The sequence below is a fragment of the Myodes glareolus genome, chromosome 4 (assembly GCF_982192425.1).
Source record: "Myodes glareolus chromosome 4, mMyoGla1.1, whole genome shotgun sequence".
NCBI classification, from domain to species: Eukaryota; Metazoa; Chordata; class Mammalia; order Rodentia; family Cricetidae; genus Myodes; species Myodes glareolus.
In genome coordinates this window covers 102,868,645-102,892,866 of record NC_142029.1, presented here as the reverse complement: position 1 = coordinate 102,892,866, position 24,222 = coordinate 102,868,645, and the positions used below count along the sequence as shown (strand labels likewise).

At 45.4% G+C, this 24,222-nt stretch overlaps 1 protein-coding gene and 1 long non-coding RNA gene across 2 annotated transcripts in view; both read left to right on the top strand.

The window, feature by feature from the left end:
• The first annotated feature begins 713 nt into the window (after window positions 1-713).
• On the top strand, window positions 714-9,930 carry LOC125408248 (uncharacterized). Its single transcript, XR_007234425.3, has 3 exons — window positions 714-869; window positions 1,553-1,724; window positions 8,408-9,930. It is a non-coding gene; the product is annotated as an uncharacterized LOC125408248 (long non-coding RNA).
• A 6,038-nt stretch (window positions 9,931-15,968) lies between these two features.
• The window catches only part of Bmper (BMP binding endothelial regulator), a 246,480-nt gene continuing 238,226 nt past the window's right edge, over window positions 15,969-24,222 (top strand). The window contains exons 1-2 of the mRNA XM_048446635.3: window positions 15,969-16,745; window positions 17,726-17,811. Coding sequence (XP_048302592.3) covers window positions 16,613-16,745; window positions 17,726-17,811 — 219 coding nt within the window. The 5' untranslated portion in view covers window positions 15,969-16,612. The remainder of the gene's footprint in view (window positions 16,746-17,725; window positions 17,812-24,222) is intronic.

Sequence of the window (24,222 nt, the reverse complement as noted above, 5' to 3'; positions counted from 1 at the left end):
CTCACCTGATCTCCTGGTTTCATCTTGGATGCCTTTTATCCACCTGTCCACACTCCCAACACTCCCTGCAACAGCAGGAATAACCCTATTACATTTCCTCCTGTCTTTTTTAGGTCTTCTGGAGACAGAAGGCTCCCAAGAACCATGGGTAGACTATCTATTTCAGAACATGCTATACAGACAGTCTCTGATTTACGAAGGTTTATGACTTTTTTTGACTCCAGAATTTTGAGGCTCAGATCGTCAGCCGGTAGTTCTAACAAATTAGATCTGGCCATTTGTCCTTTAATAAGCCAGGTAGAGAGACTAGCAATAGTGAAAAGCAGACAGAGAGAGAGAGAGAGAGAGAGAGAGAGAGAGAGAGAGAGAAATAATTCCATGTAGCCACACTGGGAAGAGGAATAAGTAACAGAAAGATCCAGTGACCCCAAAATTTATCTTTAGATGTAAATAGAGGGAAAGACGTATGCATAACTAAGCAGTCGTCTTCAAGGTATGGTCCTGCCCATCCTTGGCCTTCATTATCTTGGTTCCAATCTCTCCTGAACTGTCAGAACTATGAACTATCTTCCTGGGAGACAGTCTTCCTCTGAATGGCATCAAGCCTCAGTCATGGGGAAAACCTGGAGAAATTCAATGTACTGGGCTCACCGTCTCAGTTGTCCAGCAACTGAGCAAGCATCTCTCCCTCAAATGCCTTTGCTTCTGGCAGAACACTTACAACCACGCTGATACAGAAGCTGTGCGCATTCAGTCGAAATCATACTTTACGTGTGAAGCTTTGGTCTTCTCCCAGGTTAGCTGACTGTGGGACGATCTCTCGGCCACGTGATCACGAAGGCCACAGGACTCTGCAGCACGACGCACAGGTCAGTAATGACACAAAGCGTTTAGAAATCTGTTATAAAATAGTCTTTGAGCTAGCTAGATACCAAATGCATTTTCAGCTTAATGTTTTCAATTTGTGATGGGTTTAAACAAGAGGCAACCACTCAGATGTCAAAGTACATCTGTACAATTTGGAAAGCCCAGTGAAAAATTAAAATATGAGCTAGAAGCTGGGCAGTGGTGGCGCCGGCTTTTAATTCCAACACTCAGGAGGCAGGGGCAGGGGTATCTCTGCGTTCAAGGCCAACCTGGTCTACAGAATGATTAACAGAAAAAAAAAGCCCTGTCTTGAAAAAAAAAAAAAAGTGTGAGATGGAGCCTTTGAAAAAATTCATTCAAATTACCAAGATGCAACAGGACAGCAGAAAACCAGTAAAGAGATCTTCTGAGTCAAGGACCCTGTGTGCCACCCGAGCACACTTACACCACAATGCTGTCCCGATCCTACACCAATTCCACTTATGTCCCATGTGCCTGCAGACCAAGCAACTTTAGGAATTTTCATCCACACCACCTCTTGAAGTTATTGTTGGTCTGAGAGATATGGGTACTGTTCTGGGACCAGCCACTATTCAGGGCTTCTGAGCTTCATCTTGATCTGGATTTGTACTGAACTATAAAATGTGGATTTACAAATCACTTAAATTATTGCCCCATCCTTCAGACAGCACCAAGTGTTGAGGCGGAGTATCCAAAGACGAACTAAGTCAGATGTCTCTGGGTTTGAGAGTGATGCAGCCACTGCTGGCCCTTCTCTGCTGAGACCCACAGTCTGACCTTGATCAGTGATCTGCTTCCCGCCTTCAGATACAGACCCAGACCCCAGATGTCACCCGGTAATTTAGTTAATGATGATACCTAGTGCTAGAATCTACTAAGGAATCGCTGGGGTAGGGAGTTCTTCTTTTGGGGAGTTACTTCCATCTTCAAAAGAAACACTGTCCTATGTGATATTTCTGGGCGTGAGAACGGATCGCAAGATGCACAATGAAACCCACTTTAAGTGGTTGTTTTTTTAACAGAGAGAGTGGGGGAAGCGAGTGTAGGGTGGCGGGAGAAAAGGTGTGCAGACCTGTCTGAAGACAGCGTGGTGAGAAAGAGGTAGAGTGGGCATGTCCACTTTCGTTTTTTCGCTTGCTGTAGCTTTCCAGTCTGTTCTGGAACTCACTCTATTGACCAGGCTGGCCTCGAACTCACAAAGATCTGCCTGCCTCTACCTCCTGAGTTCTGGAATTAAAGGAGTGTGCTGTCACCGCCCGACAGGCATGTCTACTTTTAAAGGCCTTAGAGTGCATGCACATAGGGGCTTCCACAGCTACAACACACATAGATTATGTGACCACAACGTGCACAGATTATGTAGGGCTTTAAGACCTGGGTGGCCAGGCTGTTTGCCTGAACACTGATGGCGTGTGTGTGGCCCTAGGACCCAGCATCACTAACTCCTGGAGTGGCTGAGCATTTTACTTGAATTCAGACAGCCTGTGGGAGCTCTGATTGTGATGGAAAATACTAACACTATGCAAATGTTACTTTGAATATTAAAAACTTTTTGTGCTATGAGTTTTGCTAGAGTTAGGCATCATGAAAAGCAAGCTGCTTCTATTTTATTTACATTCCCCCCCGAAAAACAAACAGAAAACTTTTGTGTATTTTTGTGTATTTTCATAGTAGGTCTGTGTTAGCATCAACTTTACAGATGACTCGTTCTGCTCCGAATATGGTTTGCATAACTGAGGCCAAACCTAGCTTCTCCTGTGAATATTCTTTTAAAAGTCAAATTGGAAAAGTTGCATATCAGATATTTACATTACAGTTCATAGCAGTAGCAAAATAATAGCCACGAAGTAGCAATGAAAACAATTTTATGTTTGGGGTCACCACAACGTGAGAGGCTGGATTAAAGGTTTGCAGCATGCGGAAGGTTGAGGGCCTCTGCTGTGGAAGAGCTTTTGACAGAGCTATTTATGCTTAGGAATCAGCAACCATGCTCCCTTCGGTTAACATCATGGCGTTTTTCCAGTCCCTCTGCCTTCCATCTTCCCTCCGTGATCTGTGCAGGCAGCTGGAGCTGACCCCTGATCTGAACTGAGTCCCCTTTCCTGATCCGGGAACCATCAAGCCTCAACTCCCTTTCTGATCTGCCCACCCTCCCCATATCCCACCTTCCCCGCCCCCCAACCCTCCAGCCCCGTGTGTGTGTGTGTGTGTGTGTGTGTGTGTGTGTGTGTGTGTGTGTAATGCCTTCTCCTTTCTTGGAGTTACCTGGACAGCCTTTAAGTCTCTTTGGTGGGGATTTTGCACCTCAGAAGTTTGCCTGGCTGTTCAGGTTACCGTGGCAAACAGAGAGAAATGTTTTTATGTGTTTGACAAATTCTTTAAATCCCTCATAATTGAATCATGCCAAGTTTAGGGATAGAGTTAACTCTCCATTGTTTTTATAATATAAAAAAATGTAAAAGAACCAGAAAGAAAATAGAAGAGGGACTTGGGAAGAGAAGGGGTTTAGTGGGAGGAGAAGAGGCTAACGGGGCAACTATGATCAGAGACCATCATGTATGTATAAAATAGTGGAAGAATAAATTAGGCCTCCTAGTGCCCCTAGGCTCTGTGCACACTTATCCGTCACATACTAAGGCCAAGGAGCTGTTGTCCCTGAAGTAGCATGTGACCTGAGACCTTGGGTGCTTCCGTGGTCACCAGTGAGTTGGCTGAATTGGTCTGTGTTACCTGTTGCATTGAGAAAGTTAATGTGCATCTGGGAGGGCCCAGAAGTATCTCTTTTGTCTAGTTCATATAGGCTAGCCCCTAAGTATAGTTAGAATTTAGACACACCCTTCTGGTCAGCCCAATCTCATTTGGTTTTTGCTATAATAAAAATGTTCTATAATCGGCATTGTCTAAAACGTGTGAACACCAAGGACCTGGAAGGCAGATAGTGTGAATGAGAAGAGAATTTTCAGGGTTTAATTAAGCTCCATAGCCATGTATGGCTGCTTATTGGTGGTGGTGGGTACTCTACAGCATAGGATTAGGAGGGGAAACCAGAAAACACTGTCTTAGAAGCAGGAAATGACTAAGCAGAACTGGAACAGTATGCATTTCACAGTACTGAGGCCCAGACCTCAGGGAAGACACAGATGGTACAGACAACTGGGGGATGTGTGGCAACCTAGTGGCAGTGTAAGGAGTCTAACAGTCCCTTTTAGACAACTCCCAAGTTAGGGGGTGATGGTCTGGACCAATCACAGCATGTCGCTTGGCTGCAGAGCCCTTAGTCTAGCAGTGTATGGAGGACCAGAATTTCTGATTTGGTATGATGGAGGCTGAAAAGGTAAACGCTGAGAAATGCCACTACAATAACTGTTAGGAAGCTCCCATCCCAAGTCAGGCACTGTCCAAACAGCTCTGCTTGGTTTAGCATTGGTTAAGTTATAGGCTCTCAAGTTCAAGAATAGAACTTGAGTTCAAGATTAGAACGAGGGGACTGGGGATATGACTCCATTGGTCAAGGACCTTCTCCACAACTATGAAGATCTGTCTGGTCCTCCAGGAGTCAATATATAAAAGCTGGGCAAGCGGCATTAACATATAATTCCATTGTTGGGGGAACAGAAACAGGTGGGTCCCTGGAGCCTTTGGCCAGCAAGCCTGGCCCAATTGATGAGCTCTGAGCTCCAGATAGAGTGACAGATGTTACCAAAAAGAATAAACAAACAAACAAACAAACAACAACAACAACAACAACACACACACACACACACACGGTGGAGAGCCATCAAGGAGGATACCTGTTATCCACCTTTGACCTTCACGTGCATTTGCACACCCCCCATATCCACACACAGCAACAAAAAAGGAGAAAAGTAGAACCAGATATGTTTGAATTGCAAAGTCCACGAAAGGAAACTTTTCATGGCATTATACCAGTATTTTCAATTTCCTGGAGAACAAAAGAAAGTTGTGTTTCTCTGGCAACAGAATGAAAGAGACTGTAGGCACTATATAACCAACACTGGGCAAGACCTTGTCTTAATCTTGTTGGAGGTTTCATATCGAAAATTATTTTTAAGTATGCATGTTTTACTCAAATGTACATCTGTCCACCACAATGTTCAGTACCCATGGGGGCTGGAAGAGGGCTTTAGATCTCCCGGGACTGGAGTTACAGGCCTTTGTGAGTCACCTGTGGGTGCTGGGAATTGAACCTGGGTCCTCTGTCTCTCCAGTCCCAGGTATCTTTCTTAACAGACTCTTCTATTACTTTTGGGTGCTTTTTTGAAGGGGATCCTCTATTTTGTTGCCAGACCAGTACCTCTGATCCCTCCTGTCTGATATTAGCCCACATCCGACCATGACAGAACCTAGTATCTTAGTTATTTGTGCGTAGCAGAACTCTCAGAAAGCACTTTGTTTGCAAGCAATGTCCCACTGGCCTTTGCTTTTCTTGCTTCTTCCTTTTTGTTTTTATTTTTGAGATTATAATATAATTACATCATTTCTCTCTTCCCTTTCCTCCCTCCAAGCCCTTCCACATACCCATCCTTGCTCTCTTCTTTCACTTTTGCTTGCTTGCTTTTGTAGTCTTTCACTGAAAGGAAACACCAATTCAAGAGTCAGTTTGCTTGGATTTGAAGCTTCGTTGCTATCTGACTCTAGGCAATCTACTGACTATCCTGCCTACACCCTGACCTAGCTTAGCGTCTTTGCTAAGGCATTCAGAGTGCTGAAGACTGTGCAGGGCAGTCACCTCGGGAGTGTGTGCAGTTACTGTTCCTTTCCTGCATCCTTTGAGAATCATCTCGACCTCTTGGACCTCCCTGTTGGAGCTGGGGGCCTCCCTGGGGTGGAGCTGCCCAGAGTGTTAGAGGGAGGCTGGCACAATCCCAAAAGACTTCCTAGGGTAGAGAGTGCTGGATCAGAAGGCTTTCCTCAAAGGTGTTCTTAGCTAAAATCATCCCCACTCCCAGAGAGAAACCATACAAATGTAAAACAAAAACAAACAAAACAAAATGCATAGGAGGCAAATGCTTTATTTTTACACTTGATCTTAACCAAAGGGCTAAGAAGCGATAACATGCTTTATTTTTAATTATGTGTGCCTGTGCAGTATATGAAATATATAAGTGAGTGCAGGCGCCCTCAGAGACCAGAGGTTTTGCATTCCCATTGTGGCTGAAGTTACAGGCAGTTGAGATGGTCAGGCATGGGTGCTGGGTACAGAGCTAGGGTCCTCTGGAAGAGGAGCAAGCACTCTTAGCAGCTGAGCCGCTCTCCAGTCCCCGGAAGGAAGCCTTGGAAAGTACTGGAAGGTACAGTTTTCCTACGCGTGGGTATACCAGCTTCCTCCATCCTTGGCTCAGCAAGAGAGTCCTGAGTTGCTGAGACCATGGCTCCGTGCTCAGACGGTCCCGGTGCTGCCACCTACAGGACGCGCGGTGCAGAGCACACCGCTCTCCCGTCCTGAGGCAGCCCAATAGAGAATGCGCCACTTAAGGGGTCGGTCTATGTACTGTCCCTAGGCGAAACAGTGAGGAACGAACTCATTTCTAAACATTATTTCTAAGGGTGTGGGGGGAGTATTAAAAATCAAAGAATTCAAAGAACACACAGCTGAAAGTGTACCTTCCAGGCCACTGCCGTGCTAGGGGAGCTGTGTTTTAATTACTATATTTAAACCACATGAAAGATACCATCAATATTACTGTCTTCACTTCAAAGCGGGTTAAAGAGCCCCAAACACAACTGTTTAGAATGAGGTCACTCCAGTTCTGAGGTCCATAAGTGTCACAACACCTGAACTGACTTAACCGATTTCTCTACCCTTCCCAGTGTGAGACAGTATCCAGCTTGGGGGACCGGTCACAGAGAGCTCCCACCTGCCTGCTGAGGTGGCCCGCCTTAGCCTGAAAGCCCAGACACCTCAGATAAAGGCTTTATAGCAGAGAATTTCACCTTCATTCATTCCTGCTTCTATGGTCATTTGCAGAATAAGGCCTTTTTTAGCTACCTTGTTAGCATGTAGTGTATTCTAACAAGGGTTTCTGACTTAGTGGATCTGGGCGGAGTCTGGGGCTCCCTTGGGAAAACCTTCTGTTGCCGCTCACCCAGCAGAAGCACCCTGGGTTTCAAGGATCTGGAAGGTCTGTAGGTTACTTTGCTCATCGAAAGAAGCTTTAACTGCTTGCGCAATCGCCATGCTGTTTCCTAGTGCACTGCGAATCAGAAAAGTGTGTATTCCACTAGGATGAATTAGAATATCAGAAAAGTATATATTCCATTAGAAGAACAAATCGCAAACCCCTTACCTGTTAGAGCACTGAGCTGAGCAGAGTGTTTTGTTGTTTTTTTTTCTCACAGGCTGAACTCTAAGGTGTCACCTTTATGGTACCCTGACCTACAGAGAATAATTCAGGCACCATGAAGATTATTTTCCAAACTAGAAGAGAAAGTCATGACTTATCCTAATCTAAGAAAAGTATTAAAATGAACAATGCCAGTTTTTGGGTTTTTAAGCCCACCCATTTGCCTCTGGGGAAATAAAGCTAGAGCAGAGGCCTGGTGACCCACTTTGAAACCAATAAGCATGTTCTCACCCCACTCAGTGCCCCGGTGGGATGGGATAGGAGGCTCCCACTCATGCCAACACTTTCCAGGGGCTCCTGATGCTAAGGAGCAGAGTGACACCTTCTCAGGTGATCCAAGCATTTGTCCCATGCCCAGGAGGCGAGCTATTTCTAGCAGGAAGGAACAAAGTGACCTATAAATAGACTGCCATTTACTTGTTTGTTTTGTCTGGGGTCCATTTAATTGCATCTGTTAGAAGGCGAGGGCTAATGTCCAGCCATTATGCCCATCAGAAGCGTCTCTTGGGATGAGAGATGCAATAGAACTGGATTCTTCCCTCGGAATTGATTTTTTTTCTTCCCACTTCAATTATAATATTCAGGAAAGGTGGTGGGTTCTCTCCAACTCCTTCCTATTTCCACAAATAAAATACATGTATGTCTATACATTGAAAAGCTTTGTAATATGCCCAAGACAATATAGTGTCTCAAAGCCCAAGAGCAGTGGGAATTATGCAAGTCTGATGAGAGCCGCATGAGCAAAAGGAAGGCCTCCGTGGGGATGCAGTACCTGCCCACACGTAATAGCTTTCCTGGATGTGGGGTTTGCTTACTGGAGTGGCCTCAGGATTGATTGCTTGGTTTGCCCAGCAAAGAGTACCATGAGCTGAGAAGATGAAGGCAGGCTTCAGAGTGAGGAAAAGGATGCTGACATCTGTATCCTGTGATCTGAGGGACCAGCAAGGCCAGCTTTCTCTGATCTCTTTGCTCCCTTGAAGTTCTTGTCTTAATATCTAATGATTTCTACACTTGGCTTCTGTCATTTAAATTGGGGCACTACGTATGCCAGGGCCTTATTGTAATATGTTGAGATGATACATTAATCATGTAATGCTGTTAAATAGCACCATTATTAACATGGGTCCTATTTTAATGCTATATTAATTTTATAGACTTACGTTGCCAATGATGTCTGGCTGGCCAACAGCTGCTCAGTTCTCCCTCGGAAGCTGACTTCATATAGAGGGGAGAAAGTCGTTTCTCCACAACTAAAGTTGTAAAAGTTCTGGAGAGAAGTAGAGGTCACCTTATCCTGGAACAATGAATGTGGCCAGAGATGAGAGCCTATTGACCTAGCTTGGACCACATCAGTTTCCCATGCTAACATGTGCGGATGGAGTGGGGAGCTTTATGATCGGCAGTTCTCAGTGGAACCATGTTTTGAGTGATATTTTCCCAAAAGGATGTTCGTCTTCTGGAAGATAATGTCCACCACAACTCTGGGCAAGTTGTCTAATTTATTTCACTTTCAGATTTCTGGAATAATGAAAGAGTTGAGCTAGATACTTTCTGAGGGTCCTTTCATACTCCACAGGCTCTAGTTTTTGTTGATATAAATATAATTTAGAAATCCATTTCATGTTCAAACAGGAAGAGGTGAAACCATTTTGCCCTCTTATTTGATGGGGAAACAGGCTCATAAAGCAAATCAACTTGCCTTGTGCCTCTAGGGCACTGAGGGGAAAAAAACCTTAAGATAAGATGGGACATCAATGGCACACTTGAGAGCTCCCCGTGGTGCTTTGCACATTGGTGAAATCAGTTTCATTCCCTCAGTAATCACCACTGACCAGCCCAGTTGGTGCAAGCTATTATCAATTAGGCTAGCACTGATGGAATACCTTTGACAGCTTAAGTGTTGGTGACTTGAGATTTATTCTTTTACTGCCTTCTGATTGATGGAGGAACTGTTAATGAATATGGTTATTATCTTTATAATGAGAGATTACTGGAAAGCACAGCTTGGGGAAGGAAAAAGAATTCAAGTTGAAGAAGACTGCTTTTTGGCAAACAGTTTTCAGGAGATAAAACCTAGCAGGAATTGTTTCCTACTTCACAGACACTTGGTCTGATACCCCAGAGGGGACAGCGGGCAAGGACATCACTTTTTAAGATTTCTCTAAATACATATTTATACCTCACAACCAGCGAATCCTGGAAAGTCAAAGGAATGGATAGGTTTTGTTTTTAATAAGACTTATTTCATTGTAAATTCTTGGCATCTTTAAACATCTCCAAGGTCTCATTTGAGTGACTCCATCAACGTAGCACAGAACAACCGAAAACCAAAGGAAAGAATGATCTTTCACTAAGAAATAAAAAATGCATAACTCAGAAGGCTTTATATTCACGCCAATGAATGGATTTATCCTTAACAAAATAAATGTGAATATTAATGTGACCACTGAAGAATGCCTAATTGCAGTACAAAGCTGGAAGTCACCACTGCTTATTAAGGAGAGATAAACATCCGTAACTTTATATGATTGTTTAGAAGTAATACTGTAAGCAATCAAAGCAGCAAAGCATCCACACGTTTGCTTGGGCTCTTGGGGCAGACTGCCTGATTTTTTTAAATTCTTGTGTGATCTTGGACAGTGTTCTTATCTTTTGTTTTAAATCTTTCCCAGATTAAAAAAACGGTGCTTTTTATAATATCTGTCCCGTGTTCTTGTTAGAAGGATTTAATGAAGAGATACCTTCCTTCCCATACACAATCATCATGTGTTGATAAAACTTTCCTTGGTGTTTGCCATCTCTACTTTTTTGGATAACGATGATGTTAATTTGATAACAATGAAAATCATATATAAACCTTTTTATTTAAAGGTTTAAAAATTCTAAATTCATAATATAATGCACATGGGGAATGTCCATATTCATTCTAATAATAGTGTTAAGTATGTTAATCATTACATTGCTGTGGGACCAATCTCTACAACTCTTTTTCATTTATGTATATACACACAATGTGTGTGTGTGCATACACACGTGTGTGTGACCAGTGTGTATGTAAGTATACATGCCTGTGTAGGTGCATGCAGAAGTCAGAGGCTGATATCAAGTATCTTCTATCACTGTCTCCTTATTTTTTTGAGACAAGGTCTCTTGCTGAACCTGGGTCTTGTCATTTTACCTGGATTGCTTGTCAGCAAGTCCCCAGGAACTGCCTGGTCAACCACTCTAGAGCTGGTTTTGGATTAGTGTTGCCACGCCCAGTTCTTACTGTGGGTGCTGAGGATCCCAACTCAGGTCCTCATGGCCTTTGCCCATTCAGCCCTCTTCCCAGGCCCCAATGCCTTTCATGTTGCAAAGATATTTTAGACTTATTTATTTATTTTTTTGTATCTGAAGGATTTGCCTTTCTGTCTGTATGTACAACTTGAACATGCCTTGTGTCCAGGGAAAATCAGGAGAGAACATTGAATATCCTGGCATTTGAGTGATAGATGGGTGTCAGCTACCAAGTAGGTGCTGGAAATCGAACCAGGTTCTCTGGAAGAACTGCCAGTGCTCTTGACCACTGAGCCATCTTTCCAGCCCTGCAAGGTAGAATTCTACACCCATTAATAGTTCCCTGTTCCTTCCTGCCACAGACCCTACAGCCTCCATTCTGTGTCCAGTTCTATGATTTTGCTCCTGCAGGTACCTTGTGAGTGGAGTCAAACAGTGAATGTTATTGTGTCTAACAGTTTGGGTTATTGTGAAATTGGTTTCCTTCACTTAGCATAATGCCTCATGTTTCATTCATGTTGCAGCACAAAACAGAATTGGGAGAAAGTTCCCGACTAACTAACAAGGAACAGAACATGCCGAGTATTCATTTTCCCTCATTCAGGAAGCAGAGGCCAAGCTTGGGTTACGCTTTATGGCATCAAATCCAATCATCCTTCTTGCCCCTGCTATATCCCCTAGACTTTTCCTCTCACACTAGAAAATGGTTGTTGAAGTGCCCGACACTTACCATGCATGTAATCCAGCCATCAACAAGGAGGAAGGAAAGATGGATGAACATGCCTTTCCTTTAATGACACTTTATATTGCTGTCTCATTGGTTAGAGGTTAATCATGGAAACGGTATGATTTCAGATGATTAGGAAGATCATAAGAAAGACTGAAAAACGTGATCTTTATTGTTCATAACTCAGAAGCACCGCACAAATGATGAATTCTATGTTGAGGAAGAAGGGTAGAGCTGAAACTGAAAGATGGTCAGGAGGGTCGACCTGAGCTTACAATACTGAGTAGCGATGTGGTGGCCTACATTCTGGCAGGTAGTACTGGGTTGATTATCTCTAGGCCTACAGCCAACAGTGGCCAATAACTTTGAGAGAATAGTGCTTTTCTCTCCTCTGTTTATGCTTAACACAAATGAGACTTACAGAATGTAGTTAGTGAAGCCTAGACCAACAGGAACAAGCTATTAGCTTGGTAGCCTGATGCCCTAGATTGGTTCTCAGTCTCTTGTCAATTCCTTACTTCCTCAAGATGGAGCTATAGTTTTTGGTGTCAATAAAAATGGAGTCAGTTACATTCATTTTGCAAAGTAGCTTCCAGGTAGAGAGTTGAGTAGGAGACCCTTTCTCAAAGCAAGTCCCTGACAATGTGTCTTACATGGAAGGATTTTAGGGGTTTCAAAAAGTTTACAAGTCTTCTAATAACACTAACTTTATTTTATTTGTCAAATTGGTAAATGTGTGACCTTTAGCTCACTGATTTAGCTCATAGGCACTTTTGTGTGCAGGCATTTGTGTCCCGACACATCTTTCCACATCATTTTAATGAGGCTCCATTTTCCTGGAGGCAGAGGTGGGTAGGGGAAGGGGTTGAGATGGGTCAGGGCTAGTTGGTGAAGGAATAGTATTTATTACAGTTTTGGTCCAAACTGAAAAACTAAACATATAAAACAGTGACTTTGTTATTTCAGGGCCTCTGGTGTTTTAAAAAAGTCTTGGTATTAGCAGTTTTATCTCAGAGCTTTGCTGTGGTGGGTGTGGTCCTTAGGGTTATAAGAGATGGGACAAAAGATTCTGTGCAAAAGGATGAGGCTAATGATTGAGTAGTTAAGTTTTAATGATGCTCTTGTTATAGTCCCCACTGCCTCCACCTTTAAACAAAAGTAATTTTAAAGCCTCTGACATTTGGGGATGACAGGATATCCTACTGCTACAGGACAGCTCACGGCTTCACTGGGCCCCAGCCATTCTGAAAGGTGATAACCAAGAAGTCCAATAACTCATCTGGAAGGACAGGACAGTTCCTTAACCCTGTAGTCTAGTGACCTAAGAATAAATTCACTGTTACACTGGACCTCAATCATGGCCTGTTTCTTATGGTGTTATATAACCCATATTTTTTGGTCCAGTTTGGTTCCATTGTGCCAAATCTGTAACTTTAATTTGCAGCATATCTGAAATATCCCATGGCCTGTTCCTGTAATTCCTGTGACTCACAATCTAAGAAGGCAGAGCAACTGTAATGGAAAGTGCCCTGCTCTTGAGCCAGCAGCTCTGCTAATGGGCTCTGCCACGATTGAGCCATGCAGCCCTGGCAAGTCACGTTTCTCGTAGACCTTTATCTTCCTGCCCTTGGACCACAGGGCCTCGCGTGTGTCAGGGAAGTGCTCTACCACTGTGCTACCCTCATAATCTAGAGCTTTCACTGTCAAAGAGAAAGGAGGAGCCTATTCATATGCTCTCTGAGACCTCCCGTGCTAAAACAGAACAAAACTTGACAGTGGCATTTTCAATCATTCTAGCAAGAATCAGATAGTTAGCACGGACGAGGTGGAGAAATAATGGTTTGTGGGCACAGACCTCGTTATCACTCCAAACCTTTTCAGACATGTGGAAATGATTGTCCCCAACCTCACTGCCAACTCTAACCAAAAAATCCAGATTGCTGATCATACCTGCAAGAATAATCTCTCTTCTAAAGAAATGTTGTCTGAGTTTTTCAAAGAAAATTAAGCACTTGTTTCACGGTCTTCCTGCTGTTGGTCATCTGGGTAGGCATCTGTGGGCTGTCTATGTTTTTCTCATAGACTCTGAGCTTCCCTTATCAGATTAGGGCCTTTGGAGAACAGTCCTTCGTCTTTCTCAAGTCTAAAGTCAAACTTGGCAAGGAGGATTCTGTTCATTAAGTGTAACAGCCCTCATACACTGTGGACCATCCCCCAACCCATTAGTGTTCGCTATCACAATCCCTTTACTTCAGCTCAGTTTTGAGCAGTCTATTTTCTCTGTTATGGGGAAGGTGAGCTGAAGATTTCTGGAAGTAACTTTGAAGCTACTAAGTGTCATGATCAGTGAATTTTTTGGTGGGAATTTAGCTCATAGTTTGAGACACACTTGTCTTAAGACACATCTCCTTTTTCAACAGACCAGGTTACAGATTTATTTTATGGAGCAAGAGAGACTTTGAGGATCTGGGCCTAGTAGAGGCCCTGAGCTCAACCCTAATCTTTGGGCTCCACTGCCTACTCACCCATGAATGATGACATCAGCCAAGACAAACATCCACCTCTTTTTTTCTCTTTTTTGGATTTCAGTCAGGATTATTTGGAGACGTAGATGGCACCACTATGCCATTTAGTTTGAATACGGAAGCAAAACTATATGCCGTTTAGAGTAGGCCTTTCCCCTGCTTTCTCTCACTTCTTTGCCTCCCTCTCTCTTTCCTTCCCTCTGGCTCCATTCTTGTTTGACCCTGAAACATCTCGGCTTGACTTAGATAGGGACCAGTTGGCACGGGATAGACTGCTACTCAGGAACGACAAAGTCAATGGCTGTGTGGGGAGAGCTCTGCTGAGCCTTTCTGAGATAGCCTGTCCTTTTGGAAGCGGAGTCCATGGTGAGGCGGAACACAGGACGAACTGGTTTTCCAAGGCTTCTGTTCACCTTCTTGTTCACAAGTTCCAGGCTGGTGAAGGGTTTTCCAGGTGGGTTTCCGGTTTGTCCCTAAGGGGAACGTCTGGCCACCCATGATAGAAATGCCACACACATCCAGATTCGCTCCTAAGATTAGTCACGCACACTGAGGCGCTAGCTAGGTTGGTGCCAGGGAAGGCATATCAGTGACACAGGCATGTTCTTCAGATGTCTTGCAATTTTGTAGTGTACTCTCCACCAAATCTAGGGACATCTGGGGGCAATAATAGGTCTCCTAGGATCTCCATCATTCATTTTTCCTTAACTGAGTTACAACGAATAAATTTATCTAGAGACTCCATCCAGGGAGATTAATTTTAGACAGCAGAGACAGTGGTTCCTGCTGATCACCTTTCAGGGGCCTTATCTCTTCTTCTAGTTTTTATTTTCTAATTCCCATGGGGGGAACCCCCCCCTCCTGTGTGTGTGTGTGTGTATGTGTGTGTGTGTGTGTGTGTGTGTGTGTGTATTTCCAACTTAATCTTTCTGTAGCCTCAGGAAAAACAGTGAAACATTCAACACTTGGACTTTCAAGACATCTAGCTGCGGTGTTGTTTGGGGGAAAACAAGTAACCACATCGCTCTTGTCTCTTTTAATTTAAATTTTACACAAAATCTGTTTTGAGAGGGAAATGGAGCATGCTAAGCTAATGACAGCCTTCCTTTCTCCCGCTTGTCTCAAGTCACAGGGATGCGGTCCTCGCTGGGTTGGGAAGTTGGCCACCACGCACTCATTAAAAGAAGCCTCCAAATCACTGCAAAATGAAAACAAATGAGCAGCCGGGGTGGGGGTGGGGCAGGTAAGGGTGGCGGTGAAGCTAGAGGCGTGTGTCAGAGAGCTGACTTATTCTCGAAGGAATTCTCAGGACAGCTACACACGTTGCCGAAGAAAACCCTGGTCTGAGACGGAGGAAATGCTTGACTTCTCTGGCTTGTCAATGATTATTGTTTGGATTCACGAGGTGCTGCAGGAACTAGCATGCGGGTGGGCACCTGCTGAATGTTCTTCGGGTGGGGAATGTGTGCCCATAGTAGGCGCCAAAGACAAATGGCCATCGGTCCCAACAAGTGCCAAGCGCCCTTCATCTTTACCTGGCGCCTTCATAACGTAGTTATAAAAATTCTTGTTCCTAGATTAGCACCCCTTTTGAGTAGAGCCAGCCACTGCTTGGCCAGAGGCTGGGACTCATCGGGGGCCGGTTGGCGGGGTGAGGGGATCAAAGGGGGACACCAGGGCCGCACAGGCGAGAAGCGCTGCAGGGTAGTGGCTGCCACCGCACGCCCAGCTGGGAGGCCGCCACGAAGGCGGCCCAGGCGGAGATTAGCAGCGGCGGTCCCTCCTTGGCCGGCGAGTGAATGAATGATTAGTCTAATGCAACTCCCTGTCCTGGGCAACTCTGGCTGGGAAGGGCGGAGTCTGAGCCACTGATCCTCATTTTTAAGGGAGAAAGGCGCTGGCCGCGGTGCGTGTATTAGCCGACCTTTCTTGTAGCTTCAACTTCTGTCCTCCCTAGTATCAGGCCCGCAGTGGCTTAAGCAGGGAGCCTGATCTCCAAGGCCACTCGTTCCCTCCGTCCCCTCAGCTTCCTGAGTGCCCTGCTTTTCCCTGAGGGAGACAAGGGGGTGTGTAAAGTTGAGGGGACCCTCCTGCACCCGGTCCGTGGCTCCTTCCGAAGCTGGGACAGCGGGAGGCGCCGGGTCTTCTGCTCCGGGCGTGAGCGGGTGGTGGCATCCCGGCTGGGGGCGGCTCCTTTGCGCGGGAGGAGGCGGTGCGCCGGGCGCTGGAGACGCGCCTTCCCGGCTCCGGCAGCTCCCCGGGGCCGGTGGCCGGCAGGGCTGCAGGGAGGGCTAGACTGCCTTTGGCACACAGCATTCGCAGGAGCGACTGTCGCTCCTGAGCCAGGATCGTGGTCTCTTGTGCGACCCCGCGGGTTCCGCACAGTGCCCTGTGCGCCCTTGTCTCCCGCATCGAGCAGGCGTGCGGGCTGGACTTAAGAGTCCGGGGACACGGCCGGAGTTGCGCGTGCGAGAGCGAGAAGCCAGCCCGGCTCCAGAGCGACGAGCGCACTCGGCAGCGCCACCGCCTTCCCCAGCTCCCGCCGCTCCGACACCCCTCCTCCCCGGCCCTGCTCTGGCGCGGAGGGGCTGACTGCTAACCCGCTGTGAGCAACTCCCTTAGAAAAAAGCCGCCGCATTGGCCGAGACTGGCCGCAGGACCCCTCCTCCCGGGGCGCCCCCACTCCTCCCCCGCCGCTCCGGGCGCCCGCCTCCCTTCGCCGCCTGTCTCCCGGCACGCCGGCCCACAGCCCTTTTGACTGAGAGCAGCGGCCGCCGAGCAGAGGCTGCGACGCGGGACCTGCAGTCGCCCGGGATTCCCTCCAGGTGACGATGCTCTGGTTCTCCGGCGTCAGGGCTCTGGCGGAGCGTCCTTGCCGACGCTCGCCTGGGATTACCTGCTGCGTCTTGCTGCTGCTCAATTGCTCCGGGGTCCCCATGTCTCTGGCTTCCTCCTTTCTGACAGGTAAGGGGGTGGGGGCGGGAGGGACCAGTCCTCCCGGACACTGGGGTAGTTCTGGAGAGAAGCGGCACTGGCTGGCCCGGGGATGGCAGGGTGGGGAGCACCCACCTTGCCTGGCCCTCGCGGGCGATGGGGGATGCGGAGAAGCCCGGAGAAAAAGGGTGGGAAGGCTGTGTTGAGGTAAAGAGATGTGGGAGCTGAGTGACTGCTGTCTTCGACGGGGTGATTATTGGCACTCTGCTTTTTGAAGTTAGGAAATTCCTTGATTTACTTACGTTGAATCGTTTTTTCAATCCTTGTTTTAATCTTAACCCCTCCTATGCAATGAAGGAAAAGACAGCGCTGTTTCCCGTACATCCTCTTTTCTCACTCCATAGGATTCCAATAAATCCTCTGTGCTAGGCAGCGCTTTTAAAGCATGGTTTTCCAGACCTTGAACTTAAAGAAATGATCTTCTTTTTAAAGGTTACTAATAGCAGGATATAATAATTATATATCTTCAGGCAGGTGGAGACCCCAGCTGCTATTTCGAAGGACAGGCTTTACTGACACCTGGTGCAGAAAACAGAATATTTCTAAGAGAAAAGAGATTGCATTTCAGAAAGTGATTTCAACCCACAAGAGCAGGCAGATTCACCTGAAAGGCCTGCTCTTTGACCCGGTCCTGAATTTCGTTCAAATTTAAGATCTTTGCTAATGACCAGTTTGATGTGAGTCTGTGTGTGGCAGAAGTGCCTTCCAGAGCACTAGCGTTATTAAATATGTGCTCAGACCAACCGAAAACAGAAAACCTATCTATATACTGTAGTGACTCAAAGAAAACCATAAAAATTATTTAAAATGGATTTGATGAGATTTGTTTGTGGTGAGCTTGATAACGTAAAACATTATACATCTCAGATGACTAGCATCAAAAGGTAAGGTTTTGCAATAATTCCATTAATCAAGATTTAAATTTAAAAATACTTCCATCTTCATTTCAGGGTCTGTTGCAAAATGTGAAAATGAAGGGGAGGTCCTCCAGATCCCATTCATCACAGACAATCCCTGCATTATGTGTGTGTGCTTGGTAAGTGTACAGGTCAGGGAAAGAGAACTTAGCTGCGGTCTCCGGCAAGTCCATCTGCTAAATGTGACAGAGTAACTGTCTTCACACTGGTTTTGATCATTACCAAATTGGACATCACTCGTGCATTGAATCTAGTTAAATTTCCTTTTTTTTTTATTTTGGCAATTTCTGCCTTAGCAGGCTGAGAATTCTTATTTTGGACATCGTTGTTGTACAAGTACAAGATGGACTTTGTATACTGTTGTTTCAGGAAAGCTACAGTTTGGAATGCCTGCTCCTACAATGAAGTCATAGATATCACTACCCCGCAACTTTCTGCACTGGTTCTATCCAGTGAGCTCAGCAGGGGAATGCTGAGATAGCATTTCGGTACAGTGGTCAAGGATAAGATATGGGAGAAGGGAGAGCGTTGACTGCCACAAAGGACAGGCCTAAGACAAGGTGTAATCTTGAATTGAGCTCTGGCTTTTCTTCGCCTGCTGTGTCTTCAGCTCTGTAACGCAGGCTTCTTTTCTGACTTGGAAGCACAGGTCGGAAAGAAGGACCTATTCTTAATCAGGAGTGACACTTGGCTGTCAAATGCTTAGTACTGGCAGTGGCTAGTAGATTCAAACAGATCATTTGTTTCAAGTTATTTTAGCTTAAACTACTGATAATTCTGATAAACAGCCACTTGGAGGTGATTAAGCTACACTGAAAAGACTTTCTGAGTCACATATAGATCTACAGAGAATAACATTTTCACCGAAGAGTATTTTATATGCCATTTCCTTTTGGTAAAACTCAGTTAAAATTACACATCTTCAACCCCTGTTGGAAATACCTTAAGGCATTTAAGAGTAGATTCCCACAGTGATGTCTGGATGATAGCTTGGTAGCCCAAGCAGCAGTAGGGAACTAGAGGGTAACCAACTCTCTTCAGACAGAAGCCACTCTATTGATGTCGAGAGGACTCAGACTCCTTTGTGACAAGAGATGAGGTCAATGTTAAGAAATGATAAATGAGTTTGTGCTTGCATCAGATGAATCTCAGGCTCTGGACTGAAGAAACCAACAGGAACAAGTAAACACGCTTTTCATTGGCTGAGACGATGAGAATTGCAAAGGTGCTCTTCTGTGTCGATGAGCTGCTGTGTTGGCCATCTTTCCCAAAGAACTGCCTGAAAATAAGTCCCGAGTTTAGAATATGACTTAGCTAGAGATTTACTAGTTTGGCATGTAAATATAGTCTTCCTTTTTCATTTATTTGTATAATGTGAATAAATGATTTTATATTCTTCTCAACATTTTAGAAGAGATATTATCCTAAGTGATATTTAAATATGCTGAGAGCTCTACATGTGAACTTATTACCTTTCTTTTTGGTGATAGTATGATTTGTGAAGCCTAAATACACATTTTGAATTTTGCAAATTACTATCACATAATACAATGAAACACCCCCCCCACACACACACACAAGGCCTTTTCCTTTTCTAGTAGTTCTTCCCCACGGTAGACAGTGCCTTTCTTTCAATGTGGAGACTTAGTAATATGAAAATTGATACCAGAGTTATTTGCTGCGTGCTTTATAAAAGTATCAGCCAAGTTCTGACCAACAGAAAGAACGTGGAGAGGCATCTATAGAGGACAGTCTCAGTTTTTTCCTTATGCTCCTGGCAGTAGGTCTCACCCATTATTCCTTAGCTGACCATGAACTTGGCAGGGATGGAGAAGGATGAGCCCAACTTCTCAGTGTTATTGCTTCTCATGCATCCGTGATGACTTAGGAAGAGTAGGTGGTGAGCAGGCCTCTCCGTATGCACTCTTGTAAGTTTACAGGGGATCTGCTACACCCATAGACTTCTTGCTGCATGGTCAGGAGGCTGCTTGGTATTTTTGAACTTAGGTTGGAAAGGAGATATATTTAGTAAACTGGTAGTATGTGCAAGCAACATTTCCAAAACCTTATTTATTTGCCAGACAGTTTGCGAAGCAGCTTGCATTATTTAACTTGAACCCCATAAAAATCTTTTGAGAGGATTTTGCTCGTTTTGAAGACGAGGATCCTGAGCTTTATGAAATTAAGTAGCTCGTGAAGGTCATATTTTATCTGCACAGTATTCAGTATTTTATTTATCAAAATTACCCAGCTGACACGCAGGGTCATGGCTGTCTGTCTCTGGAGCACGCACACATAACTAGGAGAAATGGGCTAGTTGTTAAGCTAACGAATGAGAAGCTGGAGCAAGGAGAGGGCCTGTTGAAATTTCTTTTCCGCCAGGCCTTCCTTGAATGATTTTGTTTTGTTCTTTTGAGCCATCCGGAGCTCAGTGAGCAGTTGTTAGTCACACGGCGTGAAAGAAAAAAAAAATCTCTTTCCGATTTCAGTGGACCTGCAGGGAGTCTTGGTCCTGAGTGAGGCTTGCGTATGAATGTTGGAAGATGTGTGATAGTTTAACTCAATTTTGGATTAGGGACATAGGAATATTTAGTTTGGGTTGGTCCAGCTATTTTGGAATAAAGTAGTTAAGGCTGGGTGTAAGCTCATATCTTGTTTCATAGCATGTATGAGAAAAAAAAAGCTAACCTTCAATGTATGCTTAAAAAAGATGAAGGAAGTTACAGTTGGTGGAAGTCCGTGGCCCAGAGTCCTGAGTGTAATTACAGTGTCAGAGCCTGAAAAACTCTGGAGAATCTACCCAGCCTGATTGAATTTTTAAGGTTCGGAGTAGCTCAGAGATAGAATGAACACATTTCTGTGGATGCTCTGGGGACGAGGACATTGCAGAAGCGAACAATTTCACCCCGATTTATCAGTCGCAGAGGCCAGAGCATCCTGCCAGAACTGCCAGTGGTCCAGGAATAAGGAGCTTGTCAGGTGGCAGCAGAATCCTTTTTACAAATGGGTGGGTGCTGTCTTCAGTTCCTGAATTCCAGGGCAAAGGTGAGACGTGGGACCCGGTTCTGGGCCCTGGGGATCCAGGCAGGCAGTGTACCCTAGAGAAACCCTTGTTCAGTGAAAAAGCAAAGCAGGGTTTTTGTACCTTGTGATCTTTAATGGGATGGGTGAGCCTCACACTGTTTTGTTTCCATGATCCCCACCCTCCCCTGCTAGTGTTAGTTTGCTAATAATGCCCAGGACAACACATGGGTGCCTGTCCCAAAGTCCTGCTGTTGGGGGACAGTCACACTCAGATACATGACCCTGCTGCAGCTCTCTGCCCCACGGCCATCTCCAAACCCACCAAGTACAGGAGGAGGGATGTCCATGCTTCTGGGTCTTTGCCCACCTCACTGCAGCTGAGGAAGTGGTGGGAGCCAGTGAGTTCCGCCCAGGACTAGAAACCTGAGATAACTTTGGAGTCTGGGACACTGAAAACCAGAAGTCGGAGCTTAGTTTGGCGTACATTTTGTTCAGCAAAAAACATTATTCCTGAGGTTGAAATTTCCTCTTTTAAATCCAGAGGTGCAATGCAGAAATGGGCCCTCGCTCATAAAAAGCCATGTGAATTCCCTGTTACAAGAAGCAGGCCCCACCTATCTTGGAGCTGACTGAACAGCTTAACAGAGCCGACCTTGTCCGCTCCTCTTCCACTTTCGTAATCACCAAAATCCTCTATCGCCCAAGGAGCAGCTCCAGCATCTCCGTGTCTCAACTGCCTCTGCCTTTGGGCTTTCGGCTCTACAAAATCCTCAGGTTTTCCATAGTTCACATTCTAACTGCCTGGAGTATGGCAGAGATCATCAGGACTCATATAAGGCCCTTAACTGCAGCACGCACCGATTCTTGTGTGCGCATGCGCTCCGCTATAGCCTAGCTTGTTGAGTCAGGGACATGGGGCTTGCAATGTGTACACGTAGATTTGTGTCCTTTTTTTCAAAAAAGGCTCATGTCATTTCAGAAGTGATCCAATTTATTTGTTTATATTTATATGGTTGTTTTTAGGTAATGTTGGCTGACCACTTTGAACCATTTTTGAGGAAAGGTTACTTAGACAGTCGTGCTGGCACACTCACAGATGCCTGCTCTGAGACAGTTCCTCCTCCACGGGTCTCTAGGCCCAGAGAAGCAGAGCAAACCTGGGGCCACACAGGCTCTGAAGGCTGAACTGGGCCGCGAAGCCAATTTACTGTCTCCTTCAGCAATCTGCATCTGCTGGGTGGTCACCTCTGGAAGCTTTCAGGGCATCAGCTCAGGGCCCTTTGTGGGAGGAGTCAGAATGGAATTTTGAGGGCTGGAGAGATGGCTTAGCCGGCTTCCAGGGTCCTGAGTTCAATTCCCAGCACCCGCATGGTGGCTCACAGAACGGATTTTGAGCTGGTAGCCCAAGCCGGTCTTGGATTTGGAGACCCTTTCAAGGATAGATGCAGCTTTTGCTTGGCAGCCTGTCGTTTTGGGGAAGGAGTTTAGTTTAGGAATCCAAGAAGCCTTGTTTCCCATCTAAAGGGTGGCAAGGGCAGACGGTCCTGTCACCTCTCTAAGCCGGCTTCCTCACGTGGAAAGGGGAATGGATGTCTCATGTCGGTGCCATGAGAATTCAGCGATGTGGACAAGACAATGTTTGTTCAGCTTAGGACTTAGACGAAAGGAAGTCCCCTGAAATTTTTTTTTAATATTTATTTATTTATTATGCATACAATATCCTGTCTGTATGTATGTCTGCAGGCCAGAAGAGGGCACCAGACCTCATTACAGATGGTTGTGAGCCACCATGTGGTTGCCGGGAATTGAACTCAGGACCTTTGGAAGAGCAGGCAATGCTCTTAACCACTGAGCCATCTCTCCATCCCTGAAATTTTTTTTTTATTGCTATTACTATGTTATATAATAGTATACTATTACTATGTATAAAAGGTGTTATCCTTTAAATTATTATTTCCTTAGATGAAGTAGTCTGTAGAGGTTTGTCAGAACAGAATACAAAAAAAAAAAAAAAGGTTGATGGAGAAGAGACCCAGGGGTGATCATATCCACCCTTCTCTGTGAACCAACTCGATTACATAAGTAAGGTTTAGGGAGGTTTATGTCCCTCCTACTTGAGCTGGCTGGTCACGACTGCTCCTTATTGGTCCAGTGTTCCGTGGGCCCTTTTGTGAGTTTTCCCCTTGCTCTCTATTAAATATCAAGAAAACCTTTCCATGGGAGTTGGGCCTCCTTTCTCGTAGGGTATTTACATCCCATGCCTGTGGGGTCCCCTCCACTTGTACGTTCATTTGCAGAGATAGGGTGGAGCTGTGGTGCCCCGTACTTCTGGAAAAACTGCCTAGTGGTCTGGCATCATGGGGATTTTCCTGGCCCGCTTTGTGGCAGCCTCAACCCAGCTCCAGACCTCGGTGCCCCAGCCTTGGCTGCTCATTGCTCATTGCTCCCCTTCCACCATCCTCTCTGATGCAGCCCTGCCTTCACCTTGGGCATCAATAGTAGCCCATGTTTTACATCAAGAGAATGATGTTGAGGACAGAGTGGGCCTCATGCTACATACACTGTGTGGGGCTGGGAGAACAGAAGACAGCAGGGAACCAGGCAGCCAGGGGCCAGGAAAAATAAAACCAGTTAATAAACATCCGTTGGTTAAGTAGAGGGTCTCAGCGTTTCCCATGGTCTTTGTGGCACTCTGTGTGGCGTGTGGTAGACCGAAGCCTTTGCGATGAAAGCAAGCTGGTGTGGTAGCCTCTCGCGTGGGGAGACCAGGTGTGCTCCATGGACTTATCGCAGATCATCAAGTGACCTGGGCGTGTGTTTGGAGACCTGTTGATTTCTAGTTCTAATTTTATGGAACATTGCTTAAGGCGTTAGGAGGAGCAGGCTATAAATTCAGTCCCACGGTGCTTTTTTTTTTTTCCTTCATTCTATACCTCTCTCTGATTCCATTTTGTCTCATTAGTTTCCAGCCAGATTCATGTTTATTTAAGTCATTGTACTGCTTGGAGATGCCTTAAGGAGATCAAGCCCAATGGGACAGTTTTTAATCCACAGCCTTGTGGGGCTGAAACACAGATGTATGAAAAGGGTTTATAAGCGGGGCCTGTTCTGCTAGGCCTGTGATTCCAACTACTTGGAAGGTTGAGGCAGGAGGATCATAAGTTAACATGGATGATTTAGTGATAGGAGACCTTCAAATTGAAAAACAATTTTTTTAAGGGCTTGGAGTCTATAGGTCAGTGTTAGAGTGTATGCCTAGGATGGGTTCTAAGTTCAGTACCTGGTACAATAAAATCATAAACAGAAAACAATAAAAACATAAAGAGGAAACAACAAAATAAAAAAGGTTTACAAGAATGACAGAAAAAAATTCACGACAGACTTCAACTCACTTAGGTTAGAGGCAAAATTGCGTCACAGTGGTGAGACCTTGGTGGAGGCAGGGGCTGGTAACACAGTCTAAGCAAAGCAGTGCAGGAGAGAGGCAAGTGTGATTGGGTTGTGTG